At 44.5% G+C, this 14,026-nt stretch overlaps 1 protein-coding gene across 4 annotated transcripts in view; it reads left to right on the top strand.

The window, feature by feature from the left end:
* The window catches only part of LOC124015146 (rab11 family-interacting protein 4A-like), a 100,814-nt gene that overhangs the window by 67,355 nt on the left and 19,433 nt on the right, over positions 1-14,026 (top strand). For all 4 annotated transcript variants that reach the window (XM_046330122.1, XM_046330124.1, XM_046330121.1 and 1 more), the window contains 3 exons: positions 11,612-11,853; positions 12,146-12,331; positions 13,882-14,016. In XM_046330122.1, coding sequence (XP_046186078.1) covers positions 11,612-11,853; positions 12,146-12,331; positions 13,882-14,016 — 563 coding nt within the window. The remainder of the gene's footprint in view (positions 1-11,611; positions 11,854-12,145; positions 12,332-13,881; positions 14,017-14,026) is intronic.

The following is a 14,026-nucleotide window of genomic DNA, read 5'->3' as shown; positions in this document are numbered from 1 at the left end:
AATAACCTCAGCTGTACTCAGAGAAGGAAACATACTGACTAAACAGTTAACAAATAGGCCTACTGGTAAAGGACAGTAAAATAGACTTAAAAAGCAATATTGTTCAGTGAATGCACAGGTAGACTCCATTGTGTTGGAGAGAGCACTTGAATCAAATGCCGGCTGCTGAGTTAGAGTGTAAGACAGAGATAAAGAGACTGAAAAGCGCTCTGCATTGCATCAACAATATGAGATATGGTTCTTATCTTCGCAAGCACAGTCAGAGAAACACTAGCAAAGCCACAGTATGCCTCTCTCTCTCTCTCTCTCTCTCTCTCTCTCTCTCTCTCTCTCTCTCTCTCTCTCTCTCTCTCTCTCTCTTTCCTTCACTGTCTCTCACTCTCCCTATCTTTTTTTCCTTCCCTCTTGGTCTCTCTCTCTCTCCCCCACTCCTGTTTCTGCTGACACACAAAATTGAATTTCGCCAGTCAATGTCTGTCCCAGTGGGTGGCTGCTCATACCTGCTGCTCTCTCTCGCTCTCTTTCTCTCGCTCTCTCGCTCGCTTTCTCTCGCTTTCGCTCTCTCCGTCCCTCATCTCTCCAACATACCCAATATCCATAAAAGATCATCCAGACTTTAATCCAAGGAATAATTATCCAGACTATCTGAATATTTCCCATCTCAGGACCACGGGAGAGAGAGATGCAGATGGTGGGAAAATGATAGGAGCCAGGCTAGAATACATGGTATAGCTAAACGATCCTTTCAGATTTCCCATGCGGAAGTTGAAAGGAGGTAATACGACGCATGTCTCGTTCTGTCTCGTTCTCTTAGGCTAAGTAGAAGGAGAAGAGAGAGTGGAAACATTGCCAGTGGAAAACTTGTCCTTAGGCGTTAAGTATAGTATAGTATAGCGTATATACCTTGTTGTTATGGTGAGATGTTGGCCTGCATCATGCTCACTGTTCAGTCATGATGAAGCAGCTTCTTAAACCATCTCCCATCCTCTTTCTTCTTCCTCAGTCAATAGTAGTGTGAACTGCATGGTTATCCAGATGATTGCCTACTGGACCTGGGCTGCAGATCAATGACATGTCCAGCGCTCAAATGTTATTGACCTTCAGCACCACATAGGATCAGAGAGGAAGTAGTCCATTTTATTAATTAGTCTTAGGAACAGTGTTGTCTCCACTTAAAAGGAACTTAGTCCTGGGAAAGAGGTAGTTGTTGATCGGAGGTGTTTTAAGGCTTTCCAATATTGTTAATGTTACATGACATTTGCGAGAGAATTAGAGTGAGAGAGAAAGATGTGTGAAAGTGGAGGCTACAACTTTCTGTTTGAGCAGGATGAATGTAGCCCAAATTCATCCCATGTGTGTGTTAACATATTAATGTTATCTCGCCATACTCTGAACAGATGGTGCTTTAAAATGGAAATGTCTCTTTTCCACTAACTTGCTGAATTTTTCCAAACTATTATCAATGTTTTTTCCAAGGTTTGTGTGCCAACATGCTGTAAATATCTTGGACATGTTTGACTACGTATTTGCATGAATATCATTGAATATCATGCTGCATTATACTGGGAACTAGAGTTGAAATGATTCAGAAGTGTTATAAAGGTGTACTTTACTGTTGTATAACACATACATATACAGTGCAGGTGTACTATATTAATTGATCACTGTTGTGAGAGCGGGAAATGCAAGTTGTAGTGTATTCAAGTTTTAAGAAGGCTTCTAAAGTTAGTCATTTCCACTTTAACATGTCAGACTTGACTTATCCAAACAAAAAATGTGTCAACCCCTAAACACATGTCCATTAATTGTAACCATCGGGTTCTTGGTCACTCCCCAATTGCTCAGTTTTGCCGGAGGGCCAGCTCTAGGAATTGTCTTGGTGGTTCTAAACTTCTTCCATTTAAGAATGATGGAGTCCACTGTGTTCTTGGGGACCTTCAATGCTGCAGACATTTTTGGTACCCTTCCCCAGATCTGTGCCCCGACACAAACCTGTCTCAGAGATCTACGGACAATTCCTTCGACCTCATGGCTTGGTTTTTGCTCGGACATGCACTGTCAACTGTGGGACATTACATAGACAGGTGTGTGCCTTTCCAAATCATGTCCAATCAATTGAATTTACCACAGGTGGTCTCCAATCAACTTGTCGAAACATATCAAGGATGATCTATGGAAACAGGATGCAACTGAACTCAATTTTGAGTCTCATATGAAAAAGGGTCTGAATACTTATGTAAATAAGATATTTCTGTTTTTTATTTTTAATGTATTTGCTAACATTTCTAATAACCTGTTTTCGCTTTGTCATTATGGGGTATTGGGTTTAGATTGATGAGGATTTGTATTTATGTCATCTGTTTTAGAATAAGGCTGTAACGTAACGAAATGTGTGAAAAAGTCAAGGGGTCTGAATATTTCTGAATGCACTCTACGTATAAAATTTGTAAAACAGTATGTAAACATTATTAAAGTGACTACTGTTCCATTATTAAAGTGACCAGTGATTCCGTGTCTATGTTCATAGGGCAGCAGCCTCTAAGGTGCAGGGTTGAGTAACCGGGTGGTAGCCGGCTAGTGATGGCTATTTAACAATCTGATGGCCTTGAGATAGAAGCTATTTTTCAGTCTCATGGTCCCAGCTTTCATGCACCTGTACTGACCTCGCATTCTGGATGATAGCGGGATGAACAGGCCGTGGCTCGGGTGGTTGATGTCCTTGATGATCTTTTTGGTCTTCCTATGACATCAAGTGCTGTTGGAGTCCTTGAGGGCAGGCGGTATGTTGGGCACACCGCACCACCCTCTGGAGAGCCCTGCGGTGCAGTTTCCGTACCAGGCGGTACAGGATGCTCTCAATTGTGCATAATGTGCTCCAGCAACTTAGACTATCCCTAGTGACCTTTATGGTTCAAACTATAACCCATAACAAATGTATAATGAATGTTTTGTCTTTTTGCGTTTCACCATGTCCAACACCAAACATTACCCAAGAGCTAGTATGGCATCCATATTACACAGTACTCTATATAGTTATTACCATTACACCATAGTCATACTGTAGTAAGAGGAGCGTCAACACGACAGGAAACTTGTCTTCAGATTCCCCTCCCTCTAAGTTTCTGTTGGCCAGATGGAACTTAGGGAATCGTGAGTCTTAGTCATTCCCATGGTTGTTGAAGCTGGTGTCAAGCCTCATGCCTCAATTATAAATTTAATCTTTCATCCTCCCACTCTTTCTCAGTTTTTCCCCCTTCTCTCTCTCTCTTTCTCTCTCTATTTCTTTCTACATCCTCCCACTCTATCTCAGTTTTTTCCCCTTCTCTTTCTCTCTTTCTCGCTCTCTTCCTTTCTTTTCTTTCTCCACGTTGGTTCAACGTCATTTCATTGTGTGGGCCCAGTGGGATATCATGTGTGAAAGTAGTCGCTACATCTGCCCAAGTCTGTTTGAGCCAGATGAATCTAGTCTAGATTCATCCCATATGTGTATTAATATATTCATGTTATCTCAAAATACTCTGAACAGATGGTGCTTTAAAATGTAAATGTAATTTTCCCACTAACATCAACTTGCTGACTTGACCAAACTATATTCATCAGTGTTTTTCCAAGAAAAACTCTGGAGGTTTGTGTGACAGCATGTTGGAAATAGCATAGAAGTGTTTGCATGTATTTGCATGAGTATAATTTGACTGTGGGTCCAGCTAAGAATATGTGGATGCTAATGCTCTTGCGTAACTGATGAACTGATATTAGTACAGGAACTAATATCATACATTAAGTTAGTTGAGATGGATTCTGTAATGTTTTACAGATATACTGTTGAATATCACAAACACACCTTGTACATGCACTGTAGATGTTTGTTGCTTAGTGGTAATTGTTGTTAAGGTGCTCCAGCAAGTGTGTCTGCCCAGCAACTTTATTGTTCAAACTTGAAGCCATAACAAATTAATGATGTATGTTTTTTGTTTTGCATTTCACCATGCCCGATACCACCCACAGCATTACCCAAGAGCTATGGTATGACACACCATATTACCACACCGTGTAGGTTAAACATCCCACGGTCATTAGACTGACACCCTATTTCCCCTTCCTCCCTCCCTCTAAGTTTCTGTTCATTGTCTAAGTCAATCCCATGGCTGGTGAAGCTGGTGTCAAGCCTCATGCCTCTATCTCAGTTTCTCCCCCCTTCTCTCTGACTCTCTCTCCCTCTTTCTCTCATCCCATCTGTGATCTCTCCACTCTGTTCTCCCTCAGTGGGTGTGTGACTGGAGGGGAAGAGCAGTTCCTTTCTTTCTCTCCTCTTCCTTTCTCTCTCCCTGTCTTTTCCCTCTCTCATGTCCTCTCCTCTAGTGCGCTGGATGTGAATAATAGATGGCTCTACTGATCCTCCACTCAGAGATCCATGCTGTTCTCTCTCTCTCTCGCAGCACACAAACCCAATGTCTGCAGGAGCACCTTCTGGTTTATAGTAATGATTTGGCATGACTGTATCTAGCGCTTCTCTGCTGTCCAAAGCACTTTATATTGTAACTCAGTGCTTGCACCACCGATGTGGAGCCATTTCTCATTCTCTCTTTTTGTGCAGTGCTATCACCCACCTGGCAATCATCTCTCAGTAACTCTCATTCTCCTCTACCTGTGATATGACAGCAACTGACACTGACCTCACTTTAGCACCTATTGTCCCTGTGACACACAATCCCACGTCTGTAGGAGCCTCTAGTGTTTTTATATTAGTGTAGATAAAGAAAAGGGGATGAGGAGAGGAAGACATATTTAGACTATTGATATGCATCCCTTGAAATATAATTGCTTTCATGTCTGTAGTGTAGATGGAGGTGAGCAGACGAGGACAGGAAGACAGCGTAGACTATTGAGAAGCGTCCTTCTGAATGATCCTCTCTTTAGTCTTTAGACACAAACACAGCATTGCATCGCCCAGAGCTGGAGCCGCTCTACTCTACTGTGTGTAGCAGAGCATCAATAACAGTGATTTTACTGATGGGCTTTTCCCTCTCCAATGAGTGAGCAGGCCATGATGAGCCTAATAAAGACGTCCGGCAGGCTGGGTCGGCCGATGACTGAGGGTGTGAGGAGAAATGAGAGAGAGGAGAGTAGAAATGGGAGAGAGAGGAGAGATGGGATAGAGGAGAGGAGAGATGGGAGAGGAGAGAGGAGAGATGGGAGAGAGGAGAGATGGAAGACTTACAGTGGGGCAAAAAAGTATTTCGTCAGCCACCAATTGTGCAAGTTCTCACACTTAAAAAGATGAGATGCCTGTAATTTTCATCATAGGTACACTTCAACTATGACAGACAAAATTAGAAAGCAAAATCCAGAAAATCACATTGTAGGATTTTTTATTTATTTATTTGCAAATTATGGTGGAAAATAAGTATTATGCCTGGTGGCATACCAAGGACTCTTTGGTAATAGAAAAGCCTTCTTCTACTCCATCACCTCTCCCCTCTTCCCACCTTCCAGACCCTGATCTCACTTGGGATGTGTGGAAGTGGAGGAAGAAAGAGAGGGAGAGGGTGGAATGAGTGATGGCCTGGATATAAGGAAACCAGGCCAGAACCCCTGGGTCTTGGGTCTCTCTCAGGTGGTTGGGGGCTTCCCATCTCCCACCTAATCGTTGATTGTAAGTTAGAGAGAGAGAGAAAGAGATTGAGAAAGAGTGAGAAAGAGACCAGAGAGAGAGAAAGACATTGAGCGAGAGAGATTGAGAGAGAGAGGGAGAGGACTCTAGTTGGAAGAGGCAGAAGGGGCATATAGCAGGAGACAGTGATCAAGTGTACACTACCCCCAAGTGTACACTGCTCATAAAGCCTGTGCTAACATGGCATCATAAAGAAGAGTGCAACCCCCTCTGGCATTCAAGGCAACACCCAGTGGCTGCTCTGCGGCCATTTGGCAACCTCCACAGACATCTATATATAAGGTTCTGACAGCATCCTGGTGCACTTTTGGGAACACAACAAGAACATAGAGATGTGTACTGTAGGTATCCTAGGGATATGTGCGAAATGACTCCCATATAGTGAACTACATAGGGAACAAGGTGCCATTTGAGACGCAGCCTAGATATTCAGTTGTTATGGCCGCCAGGCTTTCCAGGATCAGTTTGTTTGTTGCGCGAGGATCAGGTAGAGAAGCTGTTATTGCCCTTCCTTGACCTGCCCGCTTCCCCACACACACACACACACACACACACTTCTGCACGCACACAAACACACACGCGCTTACGCACACACACATACGCACACCAACGGAGACACACATGCCAACACAACTTAATTGGTGGCATTAGGACATAGTTAGGGAATAGAAAAGAAGCCTTTTTACACTCCATCACCTCATCCCCTCTACATCTCCTCACACCCTCCAGCCCCTGACGTCACCTGGGATGTGTGGAAGCGTGTTGGCCTGGATATAAGAAAATCAGACCAGAGCCCCTGGGTCTCGGTCTCTCCTGGGTCTTGATCTCTCAGGTTGTTGGGGGCTTACCATCTCTCACTTGATTTTGAATGGGAAACCAGAAAGAGAGAGCGAGAGGGAGAGTTATAGAGAGAAAGAGGGAGAGAGTTAGAGAGACAGAGAACTCCAGTAAGTGATCCAGAGCTATCAATGTTAGAGAAGAGCAAGAATGGGCATATCCTGGGAGGTGGTGATCAACTGTACATACTCTGATGCTCATAAATCTTGTACTAACATGGCACATGGCATTATTAAAGCAGAGTGCAACACCCTCTGGCATTCAAATAACACCCACTGGCTGCTGTGAGGTCATTTGGCAACCTCCACAGACTGTATATATATGGCTCTGACAGCATCCTGGTGCACTTTTGGGAACACAGTGATGTGTTAGCCCGAGGTAGCCTAGGTGTTCAGCTGTTATGGCCGGCAGGCTTTTCAGGAGTAGTTTGTTGTGCAAGGATCCGGTAGAGAAGCCGGTCTCCATACACACACTGCTACACACACACACACACACACACACACACACACACACACACACACACACACACACACACACACACACACACACACACACACACACACACACACACACACACACACACACACACACACACACACACACACACACACACACACACACACACACACACAACAACCCCTCGGCCCCTCCCATTGATCACCCTGTTCCCACTGTTGTCAGAAAGGCTAAGGAGTGACTGGAGGAGTGCCAGCTGAACCCTGTCCAAAACAAACCACTACCCCATCCTTCTCTACCCTGTCTCTTCTGACCTAAGCTACCAACTGCTTACTGGCATAAAGGCATTCACCCACCCTGACCAAACTGTCCCAGTCTCTATTGTACTGGACTACCAGTGCTGGGGTGGCGCTGTCTGGCTGTCGGTTTTTGTGTGTGTGTGCGTGCGTGTTTGTGTGAGTGAGTGAGTGAGTGAGTGAGTGAGTGAGTGAGTGAGTGAGTGAGTGAGTGAGTGAGTGAGTGAGTGAGTGAGTGAGTGAGTGAGTGAGTGAGTGAGTGAGAGTATATGTGTGTGTGAGTGCGTGTGTGCAGAAGGGGTGTGTGTGTGCCTTCATTTTGTTTGTCTGTCTTTCTGTCCGTCGATCTGCCCTCAACTGAACTTTAATTCAGACTTAATGGAGGCCCTGTCTGAGTCTCATGTCTTGAGGGAGAAGACCTTTGGAAGTCGCTCAACTTCTGCACACTGAACTGTACTTTAACCAGATCCTACGCTGTACACACTGGCTATGCAAAACGGCTTCCTCACGCCCAAATAGTTCTTCAGCCACAGGTGTCAATTCGGGTTAATCAACACCATTCACCTAAAATCGTACCAATTCTTTCTACTGTGTGTTTTTTTTGTGCGTTTTCTGTAAGGAATTGACACTCTTCACTCTGCCTCCACTACTGCTAATTTTTCTTGCAGTGTAATATTTCCATCCCGAGAGGTGCGATGGGGCCTAGGTTATTGCCTCTACCCCATGCTGGGTGGCATTCCCTGGGGCATGGAGATGTGAAGACCCCCTCTTGGTCCTCTATGGAATACTAAACAGGCTCTTTCTCCTTGTATTGTCCCTGGCCCTCCCTGCCTCAGGGTCCCTGCTGCTGTCCCTTAATCCTACAGACTGTGTGTGTGTGTGTGTGTGTGTGTGTGTGTGTGTGTGTGTGTGTGTGTGTGTGTGTGTGTGTGTGTGTGTGTGTGTGTGTGTGTGTGTGTGTGTGTGTGTGTGTGTGTGTGTGTGTGTGTGTGTGTGTGTGTGTGTGTGTGTGTGTGTGTGTGTGTGTGTGTGCGATCGAAGGGCGGGTATGTGTGTTTGTGTGTTTATGTGCGATCAAGGGTTGGGTGTGTGTTCTGGGAGGCAGACATGCTCCAACAGCGCTTTAGTGAACTTAGGAATAGTGCTTTTGGCTTCCAGCCCTGAGTTTTCGTCCGTTAGCAGTTCAACCAGTATTGAGAGAGAGAGAGAGAGAGAGAGAGATCAGTTAGAGGTGACAGCCCTTGAGTGATATTGCCTTTACTATTCTCTAAAGCTGTCTAATGCTCTGTGTAGGATGTACCTGTGTGTAATTGGGCTGCCCTCTGTACATCCCTCTTTCTCGTCTCTCTCTCACTCTTTCTCGTCTCTCTCACTCCCTCGTCTCTCTCACTCACTCTCTCTCTCTCTCTCCCTCCCTCCTACTTCTCAGGCATGTAGAGATAAAGTAAGGTTCTTCTATTAGCATTAGACTGGATTAGAGCTGTTGGAGCGACACTGAATGAATGACAAGTGTCTCATGATCATTAACCCCCCCCCACCTCAATACCGCCCGTGACCTCTGGGTCTTCTCACAGTGACGGGTTCCACTAGCCTAATTGAAATTCCTTTAGTGTTTCACTTACGACCTTGTTTGAGTTAAGACCACGTTTGAGCACCTTGCATTTTAGGTTTTGTGCTCACTGATCACCCAACATGTTTTGACCTTTACTGAAAGCCTAAGAATGTATCTGTCAGTGTTTCACGCTATCAATGTTTTAACTGGTGATGTTAATAAGGCTGACAGTACTATTTGCGTTGTCCTGTAGTCTGCACAAAGATGTGTGTGCGCTTTCCAGATAGCGAGTGTGTACGTGCGTGTGTGTGTGTGTTCTGGGAGGCAGACAGGCTCCAACAGAGCTCTAGTGATGTTAGGAATTAAATAAATATAACCTTTATTTAAGTAGGCAAGTCAGTTAAGAACAAATTCTTATTTACAATGACGGCCTACCCCGACCAAACCCTATGGGACTCCCAATCACAGCTGGATGTGATGCAGCCTGGATTTGAACCAGGAACACCTCTTGCACTGAGATTCAGTGCCTTAGACGGCTGCACCACTCAGGAGCCCAACAGGGAGAGAGAGAGAATTATGCCTTTATTAGCCTCTAATGCTCAGTGTGGGATGATATACATGTGTGTTATTGGTCTGCCCTCTGTACCTCTCTCTCTATCTCCCTCTCCCCCTCTCGTTCTCTCTCCCCCTCTCGTTCTCCCGTCCTCTCTCTCTCTCTCTCCCCCTCTTTCTCCCTCCCTCTTCCTACCCAACCTCTCTCTCACCCCCCTCTCTCCCTCCCTACCCTCCCTCTCTCTCCCTCCCTCCCTCTCCCTACCCAACCTCTCTCAATTTCTCTCTCCCTCCCTCCTACTTCTCAGGAATGTAGAAATAAAGTAATGTTCCTCTATTATAGAGAACGATTGATACCGATTTTTTTAGGGACGATATTGATTTTTTGGGAGTCAAGGAGTCCAATGGCCGATATTTTAGGCCGATATTCAATCAAATTACATTTTTAAATGTTGTTGACAAAATGTCCCAGAGATAGCCGTGTATGCAGTAATGCATACATTTTAAAGTCAAACAATACATTTTAATTTGTTTTTACCAATCTAACTACATAACGGCATAATGGTAATAATTGTATTCGAATGGTAAATCTCTTGATAAACTGGGCACATTAAGAAGGCATTGGCCTACTCACACTACCGGTGAATGCATATTCAATAGGATTGTGTGCATGCATTGAGTTATTGAGCTTGTTTTGGCTGATCAGTGGAGTCTATGGTGCTACAGATGACAATCTGTTTGTCTTCCATTTGGGACTTATATTAGCATACTGATCAACAGCATTTGCGTTGAAGCATCACTCGATTGCGGCTGGTCAGATCAGCACAACTGTAAATAGCTAACGTTACGCTTCGAACACATAGAGTGGATGCGCAAAATAGCACGCATAATTAGCTGGATATGCATGCAACAAAAGTTCAACATTCACCCTCTGCTACCATTTCTGTCAAGCCGTTTATGCACACCGAACGCACTGCAAAGCAATGCTGCAAGGCAAACGCAGCGTTTAATTGGAAATGAATGTAATTCTGGTGTACCAAAATGCAAAACACTGTCGGTGTGGTCAAAGCATTACTCCGCAAGTCAGATATGGCTCGTTGCTGAAAAAGGGTGCATGTTCAAAATGATAACCAGCTAACGTTAGCTAGCTACGTTGGCTATTAGCTCCTATCTGATCTTAGCACCTGATCTTTGCACCTATCTTATCTTAGCACCTTGTTTATCTAGCCAGCTAGCTAGCATAGTAGCTAATATAACAACACAGATGAAATGGTTAGTTTTCGTTATATTTGCTAAAAGGTCACATAGCTATCTACTTAGCATATTACATGCATGTCGAGGCACGTCGACAGAAGCCATGTTATTAGTGAATTAACTAAACTAATACTTGCAACAGGAGTTTGATTTTGGTCACTGTCAATTCATCCATTTCTCAATACTGAACCTTTCTGTTGGGAGAATGAGCTAGCTTGCTGCTGCTGATTTTCCTAGCTAGACATTCCTCTGCATTGTGCAGTGCTCAGGCAGTGAGTGGCGGCTGGCATAGCAGCAGCTTTGCTATGTAGAGGGACTATCTGCAAAGCAGATAGTCGATAAACTAGAAAAGGCCAATATTGGTCCGATATATCGGCTCGGCTGATTATACCCTACATGACCTCCTGTGACTCCCAGAGTGAAGGAATCCACAAGCCTGATTTAAATCCCTTTAATGTTTTACTTAGCACCTTGAATGAGTTAAGACCTCATTTGAGCATTTGTTGTAGCACTTGGATTTTTAGCTCTGAGCTCACTGTTCACTGATAACCAACATGTGTGTGTATTCTGTCTCTAACCTTTGCTGAAACTCTAAAAATGTGTCTATCAGTGTTAGACGCTATCAATATTTTGACTGAAAGTCTGAGAGTACTATTTGCGTAGTCCTGTAGTTCTGTTGACTGCACAAAGGTGTGTGTGTGTGTGTGTGTGTGTGTGTGTGTGTGTGTGTGTGTGTGTGTGTGTGTGTGTGTGTGTGTGTGTGTGTGTGTGTGTGTGTGTGTGTGTGTGTGTGTGTGTGTGTGTGTGTGTGTGTGTGTGTGTGTGTGTGTGTGTGTCCTGCTTACCTCTCTCTCTCTCTGTATGTAAATGTTAAAGTATTTTGTTTGTCATGTATTTTTCGTTATTTGTTTCGGACCCAGGTAAGACTAGCCAGCACCATTGGCGTCGGCTAATGGGGATCCTAATAAATCAAATATCTCTCTCTTTCTACAGCGTGGTGACAAAGCGCTTGCACATCCGGTCATCATGTGCACGCGGGTGTCCGTTAACCCCGAGCCTGGGTGCCATCTATTCCCAGAGGGAGAGGAGAAAGGAGAGGTGGAGGGCAGAGAGAGGGCAGAGTTAGACATGGACAGTGCTGTGGAGAGCAACCCGGGATCAGATGTCTCTGAAGGGGAGAGGAGCGGAGTAGACAAGGAGGATGGACCGGGGGGACTTTTCTTTCCTGGAGACAAGTGAGTACCTCTTTTAATTGTTAATCTTTGTGTGGTGTTGAACATATGGTGTCTTCATAAGTGAACTCTCTTTATAAAAAACTGTAGAGGTTAGAGTTGTTAATGTACATGTAATGTAACTCATCTACCTTGTGAAATATATCATTTGCAATCTTATTAAAAAATCTGCAATGTCAGAATCTGAATAGTCACCCGTATAATTGAAAATGTATGTACAATTTGTCTTTTTTCACTACGACACTTTATACTTATTGAATGTTACTTCCTGAAAGTCTACTTCCTATTTTTGCAGGTGCAGTCAGCTAAACCCATCGGTGACCTCTGACCTGTCGACGCGTTCCTCTGCCTCTCTGAACGAGGAACAGTTTGAGGACTATGGAGAGGGAGAGGACGTGGACTACACTCCCAGCAGCCCCTGCCCCGAGGACGAGACGCGCACCAACGGCTACTCTGACCTGGGCTCCTCTGTACCCTCCAGGTAAGAGGAGACCCTGACACACTATTACACAGACACACTATTACATAGAGTATCATTACAACATCCACAGAAAGTTGGGGAACACCATATGCAACGAGAAATACAAACGTATACGTGAAATGATATGAGACAGAAACACAAACACAAAGATAATCAATTACCTGTCAAATATCATGTGACCCAGAAAGGCAAACTGATAAACTAGAGAAATCTGCATAACACTGTGCAAAGAAAGATGACAAATACATGCACAGCATCACCCAACCCAGAAATACGAACACACAGAGCTAAGAGTTTGAACGATTTCAGATCCAAGTGGTGATGATCCCCACAGAGCATAATGTTATATTTTCACAAAACACCCACTGTCTAGTCTTATACCTCCTGTCCTATAAGTCTGTTACCCTCTTAGCTAATTAGCGGGGTGCGTGCTAATAGAGTTTCAATCGGTGACGTCACTCGCTCTGAGACCTTGAAGTAGTTGTTCCCCTTGCTCTGCAAGGGCCGCGGCTTTTGTGGAGCGATGGGTAACGATGCTTCGAGGGTGGCTGTTGTCAGAGGGTCCCTAGTTCAAGCCCAGGTAGGGGCGAGGAGAGGGACGGAAGCTATACTGTTACATATGTATGTGTTTGTATGTGTGCATGTTAATATGCATTTGCATGTATTTTTTAGTGTGTGTAACCACTTCAGTCTGCTTCTCTCCTCTCAGAGCTTCTCGTACCAAACTCATTAGTTTTTACTCTTGACTGGAACTGAGTATGATGGTGTCCCAATGTACCCTATTACCTACATATTCCACTACTTTTGAACAGAGACCTATTGGCCCTGGTCAGAATTAGTGCACCATACAGGGTGCCATACAGGGTGCCATTGGAGACGTAGCCTATATGGTCCCCAGGGCCTCTCTTGATTAATTTTCATCTATAGAGCTGTTTTGAAGGAGGATTTACTCCCAACACTATTCAGCTTTCTTGGTCCTGCTCCGAATATCAAGTACCTAAACTCCTTACTATGGACTTTTCTTTGGTTTGTCCTACTTCTAAGTTGTGTTTAAATTAGTGCTCTGTGATATGTGTAGACCCAGACAGCAATGTGTGTGTGTGTGGGGGGGGGATACAGTGAACTGTGTGTTTGCACGTGCATGTAATGTGTTTTGTGAGTGTGGTCAGGCGGGCGGGGGGGATGGGTGTAGTGTGAATACAATGCACTGTGTGTTTGCACCTGCATGTGTTTGTGTGTCTACTGTATTTTGTATTTATGATGATCCCAGTAATTCATGCTAAGGCAGATGCTACTCTTCCTGGGGTACAGGAATATTAAGGCAGTTATACACAATTTACATTGTGTGTGTGTGTGTGTGTGTGTGTGTGTGTGTGTGTGTGTGTGTGTGTGTGTGTGTGTGTGTGTGTGTGTGTGTGTGTGTGTGTGTGTGTGTGTGTGTGTGTGTGTGTGTGTGTGTGTGTGTGTGTGTGTGTGTGTGTGTGTGTGTGTGTGTGTGTGTGTGTGTGTGTGTTCTGTCTCTAATGCGTTATCTTTATCTGTGTGTGTAGTGCTGGCCAGACCCCAAGGAAGACACGTCACCTGTACAATAATGAGATGATGGACGTGTACTGTTCCCAGTGCTGTAGGAAGGTCAACCTACTAAACGACCTGGAGGCCAGGCTGAAGAACCTCAAAGCCAACAGGTAACACAGG

The sequence above is a fragment of the Oncorhynchus gorbuscha genome, linkage group LG26, assembly GCF_021184085.1.
Source record: "Oncorhynchus gorbuscha isolate QuinsamMale2020 ecotype Even-year linkage group LG26, OgorEven_v1.0, whole genome shotgun sequence".
Classification (NCBI taxonomy): Eukaryota; Metazoa; Chordata; class Actinopteri; order Salmoniformes; family Salmonidae; genus Oncorhynchus; species Oncorhynchus gorbuscha.
The sequence above is the reverse complement of the archived record's forward strand: the minus strand, read 5'-3'. Positions and strand labels throughout refer to the sequence as shown.